At 38.4% G+C, this 22,312-nt stretch overlaps 1 protein-coding gene across 1 annotated transcript in view; it reads right to left on the bottom strand.

Moving 5' to 3' along the window:
• The window catches only part of SUCLG2 (succinate-CoA ligase GDP-forming subunit beta), a 138,390-nt gene that overhangs the window by 74,978 nt on the left and 41,100 nt on the right, over positions 1–22,312 (bottom strand). The window contains exons 3-4 of the mRNA XM_074879096.1: positions 881–980; positions 662–752 (exon numbers count right to left, since the gene is read on the bottom strand). Of these exons, the coding sequence (XP_074735197.1) occupies positions 662–752; positions 881–980 (191 nt within the window). The remainder of the gene's footprint in view (positions 1–661; positions 753–880; positions 981–22,312) is intronic.

Below are 22,312 nucleotides of genomic sequence, written 5' to 3' on the forward strand. Positions count from 1 at the left end.
ATAAGGAAGAAACTTTTTATGATGAGGGTGGTGAAACACTGGAACAGGTTGCCCAGAGAGGTGGTAGATGTCCCATCCCCAAAAACATTCAAGGCCAGATTGGACGGGGCTCTGAGCAACCTGATCTCCTTGAAGATGTCTCTGCTCATTGCAAGAGGCTTGGACTAGGTGATTTTTAAAGGCCCCTTCCAGCCCAAACCATCCTATGATTCTATGAAATTCATCTGTCACCATCTTTAATAACAGTTTCCCAAAGCTGAGGGTGAATGAAATATGGATAATGTTATTACTACAGGTGATCAAATATATATTACTTCTCTAAGCAAAACGTCCATAAACATGTACAGTTAATGCTATATACAGTTTTGCTAGCATTTAGTATGTATTTGATGAAGGATGAACTGATGACAAAGGATTCCCTTCAACACAGGTAGCAGAAATGAATTTATTTTTGCACCACTAGGTATGCTGAAATTGATAGACAAAATACATACACACAAACAAAGAAAAAGTAACATTTTTTTTCTTCCATCAACTAGATGAAATCAATCAGGCATTGGAGAAGGAATGAAAAAAATAAATCTATGTGATATATCCCAGCATATTAATACAAAATTGCAGCTGAACACAGTTCTCAACTTTGAAGAGGCAAAAATCTTACCTTTTTAACTGTCACACCATCCTTTGGAGTCTGCTTTGTTGACAGATTGTACCCAATCATCTGTTTAGCAAGCTGTTCAACAATCTTAGGGCTATAAACAAAGGAAAAAGGTTAGTTTTTTGAAGGGTATTAAAAGAAACAGTCACATCGCTATTGTAAACAGCTTAAATATTACAACAGAAGTAATTTATTTATAGTTTTTCAATTTTAAAGACTTACTCTTTAGTTAGATGAACTCCTCCTTTCAATCCACTATTGAAAATACCTTTTCCTCTCCCTCCAGCCAGAATCTGTGCCTTCAGAACAATTTCCTTTGCCTCTGTAAAAGAAAAAACACATTGATATTCTATTGTGTGTCATTTATTGAGCTTCTTAGCGTAAGTATAGAAAGCATTTCCAGGTTAGACTCTTTAAAAACAATGAGAAGCTGTCCATAGCTAGTGAGCAATGAAACAAGAGTCAATTCAGCATTTTTATAAAACAATCTTGCAAAAAAGAATTGTTCGAGGAAGTTAAAGAATAAATATACACTACTCATTAGTTGGATATTATGTCGTTATTTAGACCAAACCCATGCCATTAATGCTACATGGCCTGCACAATAAACCATATAGCCAGCACACAGTATGACAGCTTACACTCTGGCATGGTTTTTAAAACATGAATCACATCATGTTTTGTCTTGAATGCACAACAAAGAAATGGTCATGAAGGAAAATAAATTCCATTCCTTGCTCTGAACACATGTAAGCGTGTCCTAAAATGTCCTAAAAGAATAAATGCCTACCTCCAAAGGGCAGGTAAGTGTACAGCAAGGGCAGTAGTGTGAAAACATATTTATTTGTTTCTGAGGCATCAGCTGAATCTTTGGCAAAGGGAGTGCAACAGTATCTTAGTAAGAAGGAAGTGCAGCAAGACAGTGACAAAAGCAATTGCACCAAGACCTGTGTTCCAAACAGCAGGCAGTCCTGACATCCTTACGGAGTAAAACAGGGGAGAAAATGGGAAAAAAAAAAAAAAAAAACCCAAACAAAAACATAACTCATGATCTCTGCAGCTCCATAGACCACAGCAGCTTCTTGAACCATAAAGACCTGCCAGGTGCCTGCAAGATGTTTACTGAGTACTGTCACTTTGCACATTTATCATAATACTGCCAGGTATTTTGCAAAGTCTGAGATCCTAATATTAAGATATCATTAAGCGTGCCTAGAAAAGGCTAATACTGTTACCCTTTTCTGAAGTCTGTGGAGACCTCTGGTTTCAGTGATGTTTGGATTAGGTCACACCTTGAATCACAATATTCTATGCAAGTATGCAAGAAAACATAAGAATTTGTTGCTAAATTGACAAATTTACTGTTTAAGTGGCACAGAGGATACGGATACTTTCATTCAAACAAACACAGGCTTTCTATCTAGGTTTGTATTACATAAAAACATTTTACAGATGATTAAATATAAGTTTGGAGGCATGGCAACTTTTGGTGCAGACCAGCTCTGACACAGCCTCATTTCAAAGTTCCATTATAATAAATTTCAGCAACTAGAAAAAACACTGGATCTTAGGATAGAATAAATAACGTGAAATACATATTCTATTTCTTGTATTAAGAAATGCATCTTTAACACAGCTGTTGGAGGTACTGTACTAAGAGATGCCTGATTTCCAAGCTTCTCAAGGCAAAATCCCTCCACATGTTTATCCATTTAGTAACATCTGACATGTATCATTCTGAACCTTAAAAGCACTCTCTTTGAAAATACTTCATGCATTCCAATATATTCATATTCTGGGCTCCCTATTATTCATGCCACTGCAAGGCAGATAACAAGGAAATTTAAATGCAACAAAAAGTTTTATATCACGGGTTTCCTAAGCACACAAATTATTAAGATGAATTAAAACTCTAAATCACATTCCAACCTGCAGCAGCAAACTCTAAAATCACAATAGCTACTGTCATAAAGAATCTAATATAGTATTGTTTATAGATGCTGCAAGCATTTAATTAGATCAGTTTTAGGTGGCAACCATCCCAGCAAGGTGAGTTTTGACTGTCAAGTGATACGTGGTATCAATTAGTGATTGATCATTACCCTCACTCCTAACCGACACACTGCATAACTGCTGATCATCTTCATTTGGCTACAACAAATTAAGTTAGAGAAATGAATTAATGTGTACATTTTGATAATCCACTAGAGGACTATCAAGGCAGTACAATAACTTCAGAGAAACAACTATCAAAACATAAATAAACATACTAGAAAGTAGTATAACCTTGTAAAGATTAGACCTGAAGAACTAATCAATATAGCAGCTCAGCAGAGCACGGTAGAGCGGGTTCTTCTTGCCCTGGGGGAAACCAACAGGAAGCAATTTAATTCAATAGTTATTTGCCCAAGCTCTGTAAAATGAAGTAAACCAGTCAGATCTTACTTTACAGTAACTAGGCTTGATCATTTAGTACTTAACAAGTTGATTCACTACTTAACATCACCATTTTATTTGAAGAGCTGATTTCTAGAAATGCTCACACAAAGTTTTTATGCTATCTCCTGCCTGAAATCCCAAATTATGTTATGAAAGACTATCCCAAAAGAATAATACAGTTTTAGCTGGAATATATGAAGTTATTCACCTCCACTTGTAGGCTCTAATAAAAATAAATAAATCATCTAAAAAGCAGTACGCAGTCAGTAATTAAAAACAAAAAGCTGAATTAATTTCCATTAGCACCCTTCCAAATTGCTGTAGTAACACTGGAAAAAATGTTTAAGCAGGGCTGTGTAGTTATAAATAATGGATTTGAAGAGAACCTAGCACAAGCAACATGTCTTTACATCACCATGAAGTATAGTATAACATTTTCAACAGCACTGCATTTGGTAATTAAGGCTTCAATGAACTTCTGTTTGTGTCCACTGACTGACAAGCCTTTATGTAAATTAAAAAAAAAAAAACAACAAACAACCAAAACCCAAACAACAAAACAGACTGCTTAAGTGTGCATAGATTTTTTTTGTCACAGATTTAAAATTTTCTTTATCGTTCAAAACAATACAAAAAAAGACTGCTTTTAAGTGTCACTAATTCAGCAGCAAATAGCTGCAAACTGCTCCATGCAGATTAATGACGAATTTCTGGTAACAGCATGTGTTCTTAACTAATTATAACTTGAATACATTAATATCTCAGACTTAACAGTTTATTCACTGGATCTTATAGTTGACTTTTTTACATTAATCTACAGAAAAAGAGACATAAGAAGATTTCCAAAGGGTCCTTTAAAAAAATGGAGCAAAATACAGCTTGTCCCTAAGTCAGATGCCAATAAATAAGCAAGACCCTTACTCCTCAGAAAAGTCCTCAGAGTTTAAAACTTCACAACTACAGATGGGTCTAATCACATTTCTAAAAAAATTAGATCTAACCACATAGGAAAAAGCCTGAAGTACTTTTCTTTTAAATAAATTCAGATGTTTCAGCAGAACAGAATATAAGACTCTAAGGGACGAGCATCCTCTACATTGCATTCAACCATACATCCCCTTCCCTTCAGTCAGCGCTGTGAATACAAATGGAAGTGATACTCCTCGCAATTGTAATAGGCTCAGTTGTATAATGAAAGCCTATTTAAAAATCAATAAAATCAGTCCTGCTTTTGGGAGCTATGATTACTCTGGTCCACTGGTACTGCTTGCAGCAAAAATGAACAGCTTGTTCTCAGCCCACTGCTGTGTATATTTAACTACTGAATTCTTGATCATGAAACAATATACCGAGAACCATAGTACTGCTAGTTATATGGTATGCTAATTTATTACCTGTGAACAACTTTCCATTATTATTGATACGACTGTGTGATTGCAAATTAGGCGTGTTAAAAATTACATTAAAATGTGCTGTAGCTTATCAAAAATAAACTACTGTAAAGAACACACAATGTAAGACTGCATGGTAATAGGACTCACTCTTGCCTGTTTATGAACAAAGGATTTTCTATCAGAGAGTACTCAGGACTACTTTGGCAAGGCATCCTACACTACAGAATTAGAGCATGGGACTGAAAGGGAGGAGGTCTCACATGAAATCCTAATCACATTTCTATCTCACCATGCAACTTTCACCAGTTCAGCTTCTGTACCTGCAGGGGCTCTGTGAAAATTAATTAGCATCTGTACCTCTTTTAAAAATGCAGAACCTGATTCGGTATTTCTTTAGTGTATTTTTACCCCAGCGTAAGGTAACTGATCACAGAAGGGCTGACTCCAAACTCCAGCAGCACCGTAAGTACTGCAGCAATAGCAAAGCATCTCTGGAAAATGCACTGATGTCTCTTGTAATGAGCTTAGTACACATTGCAAGATAGATGGAAGCAACCCAGTGCCATGGGAGCAGTGCAACAAAGACAAACTGAGGACATACCAAATCAACGTCTTACAGAAGCACTGTCTCCTTACTGACCCAAACGTGAGCATAAACACTGAGTTTATAAACACTGGAGAGCTGTTTCCACAAAGGCAGCTGGGGTTAACAAGGCTCCTCTGTCCTTCAGTACGTACACACCGGAGGACCCCAGTCCAGTTGGGCTAGGCAGATACTAACTAGTTTCAAGAACTCTGCTAGTCACTCTTCTTTATCTAAAGTCATTAAGCTGTGCTTGATGAGCAGAACTCTTCAAGCACATCCTCCTTCCCAAAGTCCCGAATGAGCTAGATGGAGTACATGAATCTGCAACCACCTCCAAACTCTCCACTTCTACAAAGAGACAGAGGCCAATCTAATGATGTATTTACCTGGTAAGACTCCTCTGAGGGGCACAAATCACTGTTATGCTTGGACATGTGCAACTTTAAGGTACCCTTTGGCCAGCCACGCTTTACTCACAACCTTTTTCATGATTGTCTGGAATATTACTCCACCAAGGACTGGCTGGGACTCCCACTGGATGACCAATTCCACCTCCCAACCACCTATGCTGGACACTGATTTCCTAAAACAGAGCACTAAATTCAGTGCTTCTCTTCCCGAAGCAAGTTTTTTTTCCCCTACTCTGCTTTATAATTGAGCTTTCATAACATGGGAGTTGAGGAAAACAAGGCAGACATTGCAGACACTTTCTGACAGCAATTATACTTCATTCTGGATAGCACAAGAACTATAAAGATATCAACAAAACCCAGTACGCCTACATGCTGTTGCTACTTCAGTTTCTTCACCAGTGTTGATGCAAAGCTGCAAATGCTCAGGTGTCCTGTAAGGGCTGTGACTCACCCTTACCCAAACTTGCAGTAGTTTCGTACAGGCTCTGAAGGAGGTAAAGGCCTGAGCCGTAGCCAGGCCAAGAACGCCTCAAGAAAACCCACAAAGGAGCAGAGTGACCCAGTGAGCATCGAGGCATATGAGCTTGGATCACTGATCACGCGATTAACACATGAAAAGCAGGTGTTTCTTCCAGGACTCATTTATCAAGGAACAAAGTAAGTTGTGGGTACAAGGAGTCTCGTGCATACCTCTCCCATTGTATGCAATTTGACTATGAGCCAACCACTTTATCCCATAAATACGAGAGCCTAAGGGAGCCTTCTCTGAGCTCTCCCTGCTAGGCAGCGTGGCTGCATGGCGGTGATCTCCCCGTGAGCTGGGACGCCTCTCAAGGTCGCTCCTCGAGGCAGCGAGATCTTCTACCAATGACAGATCCTTGGATGAGCCCAGTTCGAGCGCTCCTTGAATTGCAAGCGGACTGCACGCCAGGTGACTCTCCCCTTGAGCAGGGACGCCTCTCAAGGTTTGACATTCCTTATCTGAGACTAAGAAAACCTTCCTCACCAAGGCAGAGAGACACCTTATTTGCAACAGATCCTCAGTAAGTGACTAATAGCACGTTAAATCAATACTAATGAAATCCATGTAGCTAATTCCATTAGCCATAAACCGTTGACCAAGTCTGGGACTAAGTCTGGATCCAGCCGCACCTAGACTCCTCTCTGAGAAGGAGTTTAGAAAGCAAGGGGGTCCATTCTGAACCTCGTGACTCAACGGGAGGTCTTCCTTACCCTCTGTATTAATTCCATTAGCCATAAACCGTTGACCAAGTCTGGGACGAAGTCTGGATCCAGCCGCACCTAGACTCCTCTCCAAGGAGGAGTTTAGAAAGCAAGGGGGTCCATTCTGAACCTCGTGACTCAACGGGAGGTTTTCCTTACCCTCTGTATTAATTCCATTAGACATAAACCGTTGACCAAGTCTGGGACTAAGTCTGGATCCAGCCGCACCTAGACTCCTCTCTGAGAAGGAGTTTAGAAAGCAAGGGGGTCCATTCTGAACCTCGTGACTCAACGGGAGGTTCTCCTTACCCTTTGTACCTCTCTCATTAGGCATAAACCATTGACCAAGTCTGGGACTAAGTCTGGATCCAGCCGCACCTAGACTCCTCTCCAAGGAGGAGTTTAGAAAGCAAGGGGGTCCATCCTGAACCTCGTGACTCAACGGGAGGTCTTCCTTACCCTTTGTACCTCTCTCATTAGCCATAAACCGTTGACCAAGTCTGGGACTAAGTCTGGATCCAGCCGCACCTAGACTCCTCTCCAAGGAGGAGTTTAGAAAGCAAGGGGGTCCATTCTGAACCTCGTGAGTCAATGGGAGGTTTTCCTTACCCTCTGTATTAATTCCATTAGCCATAAACCGTTGACCAAGTCTGGGACTAAGTCTGGATCCAGCCGCACCTAGACTCCTCTCTGGGGAGGAGTTTAGAAAGCAAGGGGGTCCATTCTGAACCTCGTGACTCAACGGGAGGTCTTCCTTACCCTTTGCACCTCTCTCATTAGCCATAAACCGTTGACCAAGTCTGGGACTAAGTCTGGATCCAGCCGCACTTAGACTCCTTTCTAAGAAGGAGTTTAGAAAGCAAGGGGGTCCATTCTGAACCTCGTGACTCAACGGGAGGTTTTCCTTACCCTCTGTATTAATTCCATTAGACATAAACCGTTGACCAAGTCTGGGACTAAGTCTGGATCCAGCCGCACCTAGACTCCTCTCCGAGGAGGAGTTTAGAAAGCAAGGGGGTCCATTCTGAACCTCGTGACTCAACGGGAGGTTTTCTTTACCCTTTATACCTCTCTCATTAGCCATAAACCATTGACCAAGACATACTAAGATTGCATCTAGCTGCACCTAAGCTCCATCAGGGGTTTAGAAAGCAAGGGGGTCCACTCTGAACATTGCGACAGTCTCCCTTGCCTTTTTGCCTCTCTGAGCTCTGTGCAAATCACTCTAAATCAATTCTAACTTGATTTTCCTATTATAACTTTCTTCCATGTAGTAAGTAATAGAGTGAACCCTGCCATCAAAGTTTAAGTCCTACTTTTACATCATCACTATAAAATCACTTTTGCTAATACCTTTGACTGGTGATTCTTTAAGCAATCTGAAACACTCCCATCCACAACAGGGTTCTAGATAACCTCTCCCAAACTGCATCTCTGCAGCTCAGAGCTTATCTTCCAAAACATGGGGTTCCCCTTAAAAGCCCTGAAAGGGTGAAGTTTGGGTTGTTTTGGGTTTTTTTTAACCTACCTCTAGCTGATCCAACAGTAAGGAAACCTACTTTTGGGGGTCTCATCCATCCTGTTCTATCGTTACTTACTTCTTCCTTGTTTTAATGACACCACTACCACCCGAGTTTCTAGCTTCCCTTTGGGAAAGACTGGCTATAATTAATTTTCCAAATTTCAGCCATGGTGTTATACTGCTCAGGCAAGATCCTGTCAGGTGCTTATTACCTTTTAACAATACTTCTGTCCAGAGACACTCTAGTATACTTCAGCAAAAGAAAGAAGGGAGATAAATAAAAGTTATAAGAAAGATCATAATAAACATAATACAATAATAAAAAATGGTAGTAAAGCCTAATTCCTGAATTGAACACTGAATCTTAAAGTTGCTGTAATAACTTTTCACATTTGGGTCTCTTTATATGTACTTGCTCCGAAATCTGAGACAGCTCTTCCCAAGGAACAAGTATTGCTACCACTTCCACTGCTTCCCATCTTCTGAGAGCTCCAGGGATGCAGTGTCTGAGAGTTCCCACGCTCTGCCAAGTAAACAGATTGAGATGAGAAAAAGAAGCTGTCCACAAGAAGATACCTCCCACATCAACAAAACTATTGGTGTGCTTAAAGGTCTTCTGAATGAAGTTAAACAACTGATTTTTTCCCCCTTTTCATTTTAATTTAAATGCTCTTTATTATTTTCATTCTTCTGCTCTGTAACATCAAAAAGAATTATGTTCTTAAATGCCTGGTTTCTACAACCTTTGGTTTTCAGACTAGTTTAGAATTAAAGTTAAATAAATCATCCTTTTTATAACTCCATACTTTTGAATATATTGTATATTTATTGCTAGATTATAAGCCTCATTAAAATCTATAATGATAAATTAGTCAGTCTCTTGATTCTGTCACTACTATTATTAATTGCTTTCATAACCATTACTACACACTTCAGAGGTGATAAAAATTTTAAAGCTAAGGTAAAGCTCACTCTTAATATTGCACTCTTAAGCCTTCTCAGAGTAAAAGTAATCAAGTATTCACATGTCCTACATTTAAGTTAAACCTGATAAATTACTTATACAGCAAACGGAGACTCACTAGATCCAGCAGCACCACTATAATGCACGGAAAAATATGCACGTTAAGGTAAGGATCCTAAAAAATAGTTCTCACATTAAAATTGTTCATTGTATATGCCTGTTTAAAACTCCATAGGATATCTTATTTCTGATATTTTCCAGGCTTTAACAGTTTCTTTTTTCAACCTAAGTTCTCATTATTTTTTACACAGATTTCCTCTGCAATAGACACAGGGTTTAGAAAAACTACTATTTGTCACATTTGCTTACAAAACTCAAGAGAAGACATGGTTTTAAAATTCAACCAGGAAATGAACAAGTTCTTAATTTGGTGGAAGAGCACTGAAGTCTACTGACAAGCGAGCAAAAGCCCACTCTATGGGTAAAACAGAGAAGGCCACTTTCTGTAACCTGCAATGTCACCCTGCCATCCTGCACTATGTTGCACAGTAAATACTGAACAAATGGAAAAATTAAAGCAAACTGATAAAGTGTTCTGCTGTCATGATACCCACCAGTTTCATTCTTACAGCTTTTAGACTTCATAATATTCTTTATATTATGCCCAAGTCAATACTATTTTTCTCCTTTTCTGATGATTTCACTTTAAGAGACCGTAAAAGCATGCAAAGAATACTCTTCCTTGTGTATTAGTTGTGATCCCTATTACCTGACACCACTATGGAAGCTTCTCAGGATAATCAATTATGCACTGAGAAATTTGGGCATGCAAAATCATGTGGTTTAGTAGACCTGTTTTCCTTATAAATATAAAATACATAGATACATCACAAAACTTGCTTTCTAAAACCACTGTCACTCAAAAATTTGTCATTTTACTGGATTTTTAGCAAGTCATTTCTCTCCATCCTTCCCTTTTCCCTAAACTACCAAAAAAAAAGTAAAGTGAAAGGAATATACTGACAGTTTTCTTTGCATCTTTACCTTTTAAAGCTTACAGGGATTTCAAGTTTTTGACAAAATATCCTGCAAACTTTTTTTTTTAAAGTAAAACATATTTTAAAGTTAGCAGACTTAGGCAGTTCAACTGTGTCCTAAATTCTTGATTGAATACCATAACACCATTTGTTTTAATGTAATTCAGAGAACAGGCTTTATGCAATCTGTAGTGTTGAAGTCAAGCAGTCATTATGAACAAAGACTGTTCTCGCCCCTAGCTGCAACAATACACACACCTGTTTTCCTGGAATGCTTTCAAAATTTCATTCTTTGTGATTATGTGTAAGGCACAAAAGACAAAAAGTCTTCTCTGACTGATTCTAATTCTTTTATCCCTTATTGAACTGCAGAGATGATTTTGAAGAATTTGTACATAGTGTAGAAAATATAAAAACTGAGGAACATACTTTAGTTTTTTCATAATTCACTTTTAAGCATAAAAGAGTTGTTGTAGTAGAAGATATTTTCAACAATGGAGTACAAAATAAGAAATCTAAGCAAGAAACCAGGGAATTCACATGGTAAAAGAAGCAAGTAAATATGCAGAGAGCAAAGACAACGGCAACATTACCACTAGTACTTAAGAAGTGTTAACAATACATGTGGCAGATGAAACCCGTTCAAGTACAGAATTGAAAATTAGTCCTTTGCTAAGCACAGTCTTTACATACAGGCCTGCTATGCCCAGCAAGCTCCTTTAAAAATAAGCATTAAAATAGAGGGCAAAGCTAAAACAAATTTGGAGCACATCACAGAGGGATGGCTGGGCACACAATCAACGGCCTCCAAAAGCACGAGTGTGCTGGGTTTGTGTGTGTGGTGGGGGGTTTTTGGTAGCAGGGGAGGGGACTACAGCAGTGGCCCATGAGAAGCTTCTCAAAGCTCCCCTGACTCCAAGTCGGACCCACCTCTAGCCAAGGCTGAGCCAACTGGCAATGGTGGCTGCGACTCTGGATAACGTATTTAAGAAGGGGAACGTGGGAGGAGGAGGAGGAGCTGCGAGAAGGACACCTCTGCGAACACCGAGGTCAGCGAGAGGAAGGAGAGGAAGGCCAGGAGGTGCGCCGCAGCAGACACCCTGCTGTATCCCGTGGTGAGAGGGCAGGGCCACCCTCCCTGCCAGCCACAGAGATCCACAGTGGAGCAGGTGACTGCACCCGAAGGCTGAGACTCTGTGGGAAGAAGCCCCCACTGTTGCAGTTCAGTGCTGGCAGGACTGCAACATGTGGGGGTGATCCATGCTGGGGCATCTCAGGGAAGCTGCCTCCCGTGGAAAGGACTCGTCAGAGAAACTTCATGGAGGACTGTCTCCTGTGAGAGGGACCCCACGCTAGAGCAGGGGAAGAATGTGAGGAGTTCAGCCCCTGAGGAAGGAACTGTGGACTGACCACAGCCCTGTTCCCTGCCCCCCCTGTGCCCCTGGGGTGGAGGAGGTAGAGAAATTGGGAGCAAAGCTGAGCCCCAGAAGAAGGGAGGGGTGGGGGAAGGCGTTTTTAAGGTGTGATAATGCTTGTCACTGTCCTACTCTGTCTGCTAAGCATTGTTGTTGTTAGGGTTTGAATTAAATTGATGTTCTTTTTTTTTCCCCTACCGAGTCTGTCTTTTGCCTGTGACCATAATGGGTGAATCACCATTAAGGGTCATTTAGATGAGATGCTGGAGGATATGGTGTAGGGGAGAACTTTTCAGAGTAGGGCTGATGGTTGGACTCGATGATTCCAAGGGTCTTTTCCAACCTGAATGATTCTATGATCTCTCCCTGTCCTTATCTCAATTCCTGAGTCTTTTACTTTATTTTCTCCTTCCCATTCCTGAGGGGGAAGGGGTGAGTGAGTGGCTGCGTGGTGCTCAGTTGCCCTCTGGGCTCAAACCACAAAACCGAGAAACAGGTCACGTGCTAAAAGGGAGGCATCTGAAGGTGGAGCAGCTTTACATCCAATTTCTGCAAGTTTGCCAATACCAAGGCAGGACTATGTTCCTTCAAAGAGTTTCATCATCTCTTACTGCTTTCTAAATACCAGGACAAACTGACCTGATAGCTTAACACGTGCATGCACCACCCAGTCTCAGGGGATCTCCCTGCTTCCACGGTACTGGAGATCACATCAGCAGTGGTCATTTCTCCTCTTTACAATTTACAGTGACACAATACTGATGCTTTCATCGAACAGGTAGTTATCTGCTTAATTTTAAGCATACACTAATGCCAGCTTGGTATTTGAGTGCACGCGTAAGTAACTCCCTGAGTGGGGCTTTGACATGTTTCATGAAGAATTTCTTAATGAAGCTGTAAACCTAAAGCTCTTCTGTAGTTTGCATTTTTTACCCAAAGTGATGAAAATACTGAACAGCTCTTTGCTGAAGATTTAAATTTTTAGTAAAATTATCATTTCTCTCCCAGAGACAGTTCCCCTTAAACAATTCTGCTCTACCTCTTCGCCTTATATCCCTTATTTTTTGTTTCATTGTGTAGGGCTGCATTAGTATGACACATATTGCTGTTCAGACCATAAACAAATCAATCCACAACAAAACTAGAAACATGCAAAAGAATAGCAAATCTGGCAGTATTTAGATCTGAGCCCAGTAGTATCAAAAAGTCCTCCAGCAGTCCAATTTATTATCCATCTTATGTGATGGAATTAAATGCAAAGTTTTCACTGTATTGCTGAGATAATTCATTGAGCCTTTGAAGAAAATCGTGCTAGAATGGTCATTATCTGGGAAACATCTGGATGGGAAAATTATTACATACAAGAATTTATGACTGTCTCAGTAGTGCTAAAGACAGAAAGTTGGAAAGTATTACTCTGGAGCTGCTATTCTACTTATGCACTTGATTCCTGGCCCTAATTTTGAAGCAAGAGTAAAAAATTACACTGATTTGCTACCCCCTGTCAAAAAAAACCCCAAAACCCCAAAAAACCAAGTCTCCCCCCCCAAAAAAACCCCACACAACCAAAAAAACAATAACCACCAACAAAAAAACCACAACCACCTTACCTTCTGCACATTCAAAAGAACTACTTACAGATAGGAATTACATACTTGAAAAAGGACATTTTTAAGACCACAGTATTTACCACTCAAATATAGCCTCAATTACTGAGGTATTTTCCATTTGAAGAAAAAAAGAATATCAGACTCCACAATTAAAATAAACACTATCTCATTTTAAAGAAATAATCTTTTCCCAGCATGGCTTTTAACAGATATCTGATAGCAGGTGTAAAATCCAGATGGAGAAGTAAAATCTAGTAACAGAGATGCTGGGCAGCAGGCTTGCACAAGGTTATGTGACATTTAAGTTCTTTCGCAGAGATAAATGGGACTTAAGTGATGAACAGGTATGGTTCTGGCCATCTGGAGTGGCAATGAATTTCACCCAGAGTGAAAAGAAAAAACAAGAAGAAGAAAATTATCCAAATTGGTTCTGACATTTCGTTCCTGTCAAGTGGAGTTAACTAAATGGAGACTTCTGGGCAAAAGGCTTATTCGTTTCCAGCGCTCCAGATCTAGAAAATAGAGTTATCCAAGTCTGAAACACCACATACAGGTTTGAAGAGACAATGGACAAGAGAGAATGGAATACAAAAATAACTGAAGAAATACCTGTTTAAAACATAGAAACACTGCAACCAGAATAATAAGCATATTTATTCCTAGATATATTTTCCTGTACAGTTTGCTTAAAATCTGTCTAAGGATTACAGATGTTAGTTTTCATGGTATCTAGCCTTTCATTTCATAAAAAAACCCTACTGCATTAATCAGTACAAAAAGAAATATTTTAGCCCTCTGGCAACTGGTAAATATTAACTTCGGTAGGCAGATGAAGTTTCATCTGTGGTAAGCACTACTGTTTATAACTTATTGTCACATAATACCAGTAATACACTAAGCACAACTAACAAGGGAGAGGATATACTATCATCCTCCTCTTATTTTTGCTTACTCATCACATATGTGAAATAAAAGCATTTGCCAAATAATCTAATATTTGAAAAAGGTTAAGAGGAGACCCATTATAAGAATCTGTTAATATTTAATTTAATATTTCATATTTAATTATTCCATGAAAAGGACATCTCATTGATCAATGATACACTGGTGAATTTAGATTCAAAGCCAAAAAAACTTTGTTTAGAACATCAAGTGTCAAATCTCTATTACCAGAACCACGTTCTTTTCATAGCTTCATGACTTTAGTTAACCAACCTATATGATTCCTTCACATACATGCAGTATGCCAAGACATTCAACATAAAACCACTCAGAACGCATCCTTAACAATGTATCCCTGCCAATATTAATTAGTCTTCTAAGAAAAATAACTTTTTAGGTATTTTTTCTAGATTTCTTTTTTGTTCTTTGGTATTTTTCTTAATATCACACCATCTGCAGACACTTTTCAAAAACATTGGAGAAAGGCAATTTAGGGAATGTTCCTGATAAGGAAAAAAAAAAAGTCCCACTGTGCTTTTCATAGCTTGGTAATTTTTACACTCTTTCATCTTGGTGATTTCTTCTTTTTAACACCATTGTATTAAAAGTCTTCAGTTTCGACTGGTGGAAGCAAGATAATGCAGACTTTACAGATTCAGCTCTTAAGACTCACTGCCTACTAGGAGAGGTTAAGAGAAAAACCTTAAGGTTTTAATTTGTTACCACTACCCATTGAACATAAGACACAAAAGAGACACAAGCCTACAACAACTTAGTTGGGTGAGCCAAACAAGTTGCTGCTTGCTTAGCATTATGAAAGAAGATCAAAGTAAAAAATGGGACAAAAGCCTTTTATCCCAAGCTGAGCCTGTAAGAAAATATGAACCTAGAAGAAAATATTAATGATTCAGATCACACTGTAAAGCAGTTGTCAAAACACATGTTGTATTCTTTATTTTAACCAGTTGTTAGCTGAACCATTCATGACCATGCACTCTACCAATGTACACAACTTCTCTTCTTGTCTCGGACTCTCTCTGCCCCTTAGTTTTCTTTGTGGATTTGTAAGCGGTTGCTTGTTATTATATGCAGCTACAACATGCTCTGTACGAGGACACTGGACAAGCTGTTAGCTCTATTAACTTAAGAATAGATTTGAGTGTGATTTCCAATTAATTTAATTTTCCTCATTCCATAAGAAGCCAAAATTACAGTGAGCCATATGGTGCTTCATAAATAACAATTAAAAGTTATTTTCTAATCTTTAGGCACTAAAAAAACCTCATAAAAATACATATGGTTGCAATGACATGAAGGAAATTAAGCTTTGGAACGTATGCAGACATCCAGGAAGCTCCAAACACTTCCTCAGCCTTTTCCCCATTCACACATTTCTAGTCCATGCTAGCCCCTGCATGTTACAATTAATCACAGTGTATGCCTCAAAGAGCATAATTAAGACCCTTCATCTGAAACTGGAACTTCCTAATGACAGCTTGTATGAAGATCTGTGTACCACGGTTTGTGTCATGATTCTGATACTCTTCACCTTTACCTACTGCATGGATTTGTTGACAAGTTTGTTCCTACCCAGCCGTAAGTATCTGCAGAGCCCCGCCAGTCAGAGAAATCACGTCCATGTGTCAGAGACTAGAGTGGGATCTAGGAGCCTGTCAGCTCACTATAGGACCTTGTCATGTTTTCAGTGAGTAAGAATTCACACCAACACAGGCATGCAACTGCAACTGAGAAACTAGTCTACTCCAAATGAATGAAACGTAAGCTGCTGCTCTGAATGATCCCCTAACAGCCACCTTCTTCCTTCCTGCCCTTTATTATGCCTTGTGTATGCACTGATTGTGGAGCAATTCGATCTGGGAGTCTTGCCGGAGTGCTTGAAGTTAGATAAACTCTTAAAGTCTCTTACTGTAAAATGGAAATAAGAAGGCTACCTGCCACATCGGACTTTTTGGGGAATAAAACACACATAAGGGTTTCCTTAGAAGCACCTCAGTAAGTGCTTTTACTACTGCCCACTACTGAAAGTCAAACTGATGGGCAGAGGTATTTTATTGTCTGGCATGAGAATCCAGACGTGAATGTCAGTCAGATGTCACCATGTTGACTTATAAATGATTCTTATCATCTGCACATTGCCTGAGGATAATATTAACAAGAGATTTTGCTAAACAAAAAGTATTAGGAAGAAAATATATTATAAACTTAGGCATCAATGGACTATTTTATAGTCATGGGGACTGTATCCCTTTCAAAATATACCTATCTTTAAATCTGCAGAATTTTTGCATTCAAAATACTATGATCTCTGTCAATTCTCAAGAGTGCAATTTTGTCAAATTCATCTTTTGTGGGAAGACATTTTGAGGCTACACTGAAGATAAGCCAAAGAGAAGAAAATCTAACATTCTTTCAAATTCATATTCACAGAAATATTTTTTCCCCTAACATCTATGTACTTCTTCTATATATACACACATATATGCAGATCTACCAGCATAAAGATTTCATTAATCTAAAAACTTAAAATGGAATATGCATGCTTTAAATTACAGAATATAAAAATTACAGTGAGTGAAGGGTCAGAAGAGATGAAAAAATTGATCTATTTTGTGTTTATTAAACAAAGAGCTCAATTTGACTGCTGTTTGCATCAATAAATACAGAAATAGTCAATCAGTGTCAGGCCTGTCACCTCAGTGAGTGCCAATATAACCTAAAAGCAAGGATACCCAAGAACTACATGGGTCTGACTATTAAGAGACATAGTACAAAATTTTATATGTACATATGTATATGTACACACACCTTATAAACTTAGCTATTAAAAGAGAACAGAATGCTTAACAATGTTACTTCCCAGTGTAACTATCTCCTCCCAAAATCTGCACTTCCACAACAAATTATAAGTAGGTCTAATGTATCTCACCAACCTGCATCAAGCCAGACATAGTTACTGCTATATCTTACTGTTCAGTCACGAAGGGGCAATGTCAAATCCATACAGACATCTAGACAGTACGTCATAGTATAAGAAACGGAGTGTTCCTGTTGTAAAAAGCTTCCCTGTTATTGAGCGATGCGTGAATCTTCCTGTTACTATGAATAGCTGAAATTCTGTATTAAAGTCAGTCTGGTTTAAATTGCCAGTCTTGTAGGTACATTGCTGGAGACACAGGAAAGTGAGCCCTGGCACTGGGATCCTTCTTCCTGGAAAGATAGAGATATATATATATATCTCCCAGTTGGTGCAATCGAAGGGTACCTCTGCATTAGAGGGTGAGTCCGCTCACACAGTCCACTGCTTGATTTTCTTTCCTTGGCATTCCATTAGGCATTTCATGCTGGTATTTGCTTTAGATTTTCAAGAATCTGCAGCCTGGTCTACATGATTCAATCTAAGCTAGGTGATGACACGACACAGACACACAATAGTAGAAAATATATGGCAGCAATCTGGGTGCAAAACAGATCTCCATAGATGCTTCCTCACAACAGAGCTCCAACCATTTAGAGGGATACTCCATCTCAAAGATAGTTGTAACCATTTGTCCATTTTTCCTTTCAGAATTGCTTTTAAAAGTTTCTCTGGGTATTTAAACTAAAATACCATGTTTTACTAGAGAAAACAGATGAAGTCTGAAAGAAGACAATTTGCTAAGCAACCCCACATAGGTAACATTTTCAGCAATTAAGAGGGGATAGATTTAAGTATTTCCTGAAGATCTTTTGTTAAGAGGCCTGTAACTAATTAGCTGATTAAGACTATACAAAGAAAAAACTGTGTTTCATACTTCAAGTTTTACCTATCCAACAAAACCATGGGAAAGTGTGCATCCTACAAGATAGGAAGACTTGAATTTGTGATCTGATTTGCCCTGGATTTGCACTTTTCTCAGAAGAGTCGTACTGTAATGAGTTATCTGGTTCAGGATAGAGGGAAAATAATTCAAATCCTGTGTTGTCTGCTTACAGTGCAAAGTTGGAATTAGTAACACTCTTTTTGGTTGTTAATACAGTCCCAAGCATAAAAGAGTAATACAATCCCAGTGGTTGACGTTTAACAATTCCACAGTAGAAATAAAAAACGGTTATACCTTAAAAAACCCAAATGTTAGAACTAAGAGGAGGATAAAGGTTATTCTTTGTACATTAGTGACACTATAAACATCATCAGTGTTTTAACTCCCAACAAATACTGAAAAAGAGCATTTTACCTGCTAAATTACTGACAAAACACTGCTACTAAAATCATGTGTCTTGGTGTAGTCTCATTTATCCTGAAGTGACATTTTTTAAGAGCAATCATTGATTTAATTTAAATTAAGGATATAAAAGTAATTATCAACCACACTTATTGCTTTCCAATTTCTTCCCCACAAGAAACTTTATCTCTAGCATGTATCCTAGACAAATCCCCATGAATGTAAACCGTTCCTTATTTTCATTTTTGTCACTTTCTTTTTTAACACAATCCATTTATTTTCTTCTTTGTATATACAATTTCCTATTGTTTCAGAAGGGAAGACTGTTTTTCAAATTTGTCAGAAACAGCTGTTCTGATATCAACAGATTTTTCTTCAAAGTAAATCGGACACACAGCCTCTGGACTAGTTTTAAAGTCAAACATATTGGATACATGAGAAATGAAATCAGATAACATACACAGTAATTTTCTTTTACTTTATTACCACTGATCTGAAAGTGAACATCTACAAACATGTCTTTTCTTTCAATTGACTAACACCAAACTCCTTTTCTGACATTACCTCAGCTGACTTGCAGAAGAAAGTCTGCATTTGCTAGAGAAATTTTTAAGCACTGACAACTAAATTGAGGTTAGGTCCTACTCACTTGCAAAGCTGAAATACCAACAATTTCCTGGATTTTCAGCACAGGCAACATTATTAGAAGGCAAACAGATTTAAACAAAACCCTAGTATGTCACAGAACAATGGCCTGTGTAAAACAAATGCTCCACCCTTCAAGGCAGCCTGTATGGTATCCCAAAAAGCTACACCAGAAAACAGAACAAAGCATAAAGGTCCACTGTCCCGGGGCAAAGCCCTGTCAATGTGCTTGCAACCTAGGAAAACTACAGAGGGACAAGGGACCTGGCAGCAAGAGAAGAACATCAGTGATGAACCAGAACCATCTTGCGACAAAGTAATTTCCCCTTGGAGTGGGTTGTTTCATAGCTCTGTACAGTGCAGCTCTAGAGAAAAGCGTCAGCCAGCAGTGCAGAAAAGGTGTTGATAGAGAGAACAAGACATCTGAGGCTCTGACCTTGGCCACCCGTATTAGTCATGTGTGCTCCATGCAATAAACTTTACATAAAGCTCTCAACTGTCCTAGCCTAATGAAAGAAGAAACAGGACGACAAATAAAACTGAAAATTAAAAGCGGATTACTTTCAGCAGAGAGCTACAGCAAACTTCTGCTCTCCTGGCTAAGAAGTGAACAGATAAATTACCACAATGCCACTTCTGTGACACTACAGACTGAGTGGGTAGAGTCGGCAGTTTTCTGTTGACATCTCCCAGGAACTATCCTGTTACACAATCAATTAAGTGAACAAAGAAAAAAATTCACAAATGAGCACAGTTAGAAAATTAGGCTCATTTCATTACTACTATCATCTTTTTTCTACGTGGCTTCTTACCACTCATCTACTTCAGAACACTATTTTCTCATCAGAAGTTAAGATTTAACTCCACAATAAACCAGCTGCAAGTAGTTTGAAGTGGCTCGAAATCTACATAGGTCAAACACATATCTAGGTTTTTATTGCCTATGTAATATTGACATGAGCCCTGCAAAGCTATTACACAGGCACCCAAATTTAAGGTCTAAAATCAGTGGATCTGCTTTCAAAGCTTTCATTGGACACACCTGACTTGAAGGAGGTGGTCATGGAGCTTCTCAGTGCTTCAAGAAATCTTGATCAAAAATCACAAGCATAAACTTTATAAATCACTAGTCATTTGTGACAATCATTTGGAAGCATTTTTCTAAAGGTTCTGTTTTTCAAATGCAATGGTGCAGAGTACCCTTCCCTGAAAAAGCCAGTCTCTCCAAAATATCCCAGAGCTGCCAGCTACAGTTGCTGCTTTTGAAACTTCAGACCATCTGTATTTGAAATGAGCATTCTGTAGATAGTTATTTGCATCTCTACCATGCCAAAACACACCAAAGTACACAGTCCCAAATGTAAATGCATTCTGCCTGCATGGGTAAAGACCTAAACATACTGATACAAAACATACATATAAAAATATTTTCCTGCAAAGATGCACCTCAAGTCAGACACAGCCTGTTTATTTTTTATACTTATAGCATCCACTGAATTAACATTTAGTATGGTTACAGAAGTGATGCCTATACAATAATTGTCTCCAAAAAGTAGAAATACATTGAAGTCAAATACTTTTGTAATAATTTTCAACTTTTTACATTTATGCAGAAGATAATGAACAGACTTCATAAAATGTCTTCTAAGTTGTTTTTCAGTTTGGGGTGGTTTTTTGTTTGTGTGTTTTAAAGAAAGTTTTCACACTCCTCCCTTCTGTTTTTCCTGCTGACACTTTAATCTCCTCCTCTTGTAAATATGAGCCTATAAGAATAAATCACATTTTATTTATTAAAGGTAAAAATATGATTCAATACAAAGCAAAAAAGCCAATCTCCATAAAGCTTCCCTTCACAGTGACTGAAATTAGTTTTTATATGAAGACTCAAATATGCAACCAGCAAGACATTTAAGCAAGAAAAGTACTCTAACTGTACATGGGACTAAGTATTTTTTCACTTGCATTACACAGCATGCTTTAAAAAAAAAAAAAAAAAAAAAAAGTGATAGCTTTGGCCAGTTCTACTGAAGTAAAATCAGTGACAATTCTTTAAAACATAAGTAGTCTGCAATGAGGAACCCAACACATCTGAGAACTGTTGACTATATTAGCACCAATGAATTCCACAAAATTAATATAAAGGAGTATTTCTTTGCTTTTATATTCAGGTCACTTTTACTCCCAACATCGTTGATTCAGAGGAAAAAAAAAAATACCCTTGATTCTTCTGTAAATGTATTCTGCTTGGAAAAGTGCTTGTATGAAGCACACCAGGGAACAGGAGTGCAAGCAGCCCATATCACCTTGCCCTTTGTTTAGATTGTCAGTTTTTCCTTTTGATCTTTCTTTGCAGTTGAAGAACCAAAAATTGATTTTCCCAGTTGAACTAAAGTAGAAAAAGGACAATGTTTTATTTAAGATCCTTCACTCCCACACATAAAGCTATTTCTTTCTTTATATACAAAAGAAACTGTCTTTTTGTTCTTGTAAAAAAATATTTTCAAGCGGGGAATGCTCTCAGTGTACTGACTATGGTTTCATAACAAAAAAAGGGGGCGATGTGTTTAAAAATCCAAAATATTGGCCTCCTGCGGAGAAGTACACACATCTCACAAACCCTCTAGAGTTACAGAAACTGAGCTTCAGGGAAGCAGCAGTTATACTTGTTAGGTGTTTGCATAAAACTATGCTACTAGCAATGTTACACTCAAAATCTTGTTTATGGACAAAGAGAAACCACAGCTCATATTTACATACATATAAAGCAAAGAATATATTGTAAGTATAACCATGATCTTAACAATCTAATAAAAAATAATTTTTATTCTAGATTTACTTGTTATAGAACAAGAAAGAACACCTATATGTGAAAAAGTTTCAATAATAATGCAGTTATAATTGTCATACAACTATTTCTCAACTTCTACCCCTTTTCCTGGTGCTATGCTCATTCTTCTAGTGCTCTTCTGGGTCCTAACTTTGACAGTTTCATTCTGCTCTAGGGCTGTTAGAGCAAGTCATCACCATCTAGAGTCATTTGTTGGGAGGAATATGATGTTCATTTTGATGGTTTCTTCTTCCTCACTCTAAGATCCACATACTTTTAAAATCTGCTGTTTTTTTCACTGGTCCATGGTCACCTGAATTTACTACATATGGTGCCTCTTATGGACATTAGATACCAGTTCTTTGTTCTCCCTGTTAATGCTAGAACTGTCCTATCCTGCTCACGGTCTGCAT

Source organism: Strix uralensis, chromosome 10, assembly GCF_047716275.1.
Source record: "Strix uralensis isolate ZFMK-TIS-50842 chromosome 10, bStrUra1, whole genome shotgun sequence".
Taxonomy (NCBI): domain Eukaryota; kingdom Metazoa; phylum Chordata; class Aves; order Strigiformes; family Strigidae; genus Strix; species Strix uralensis.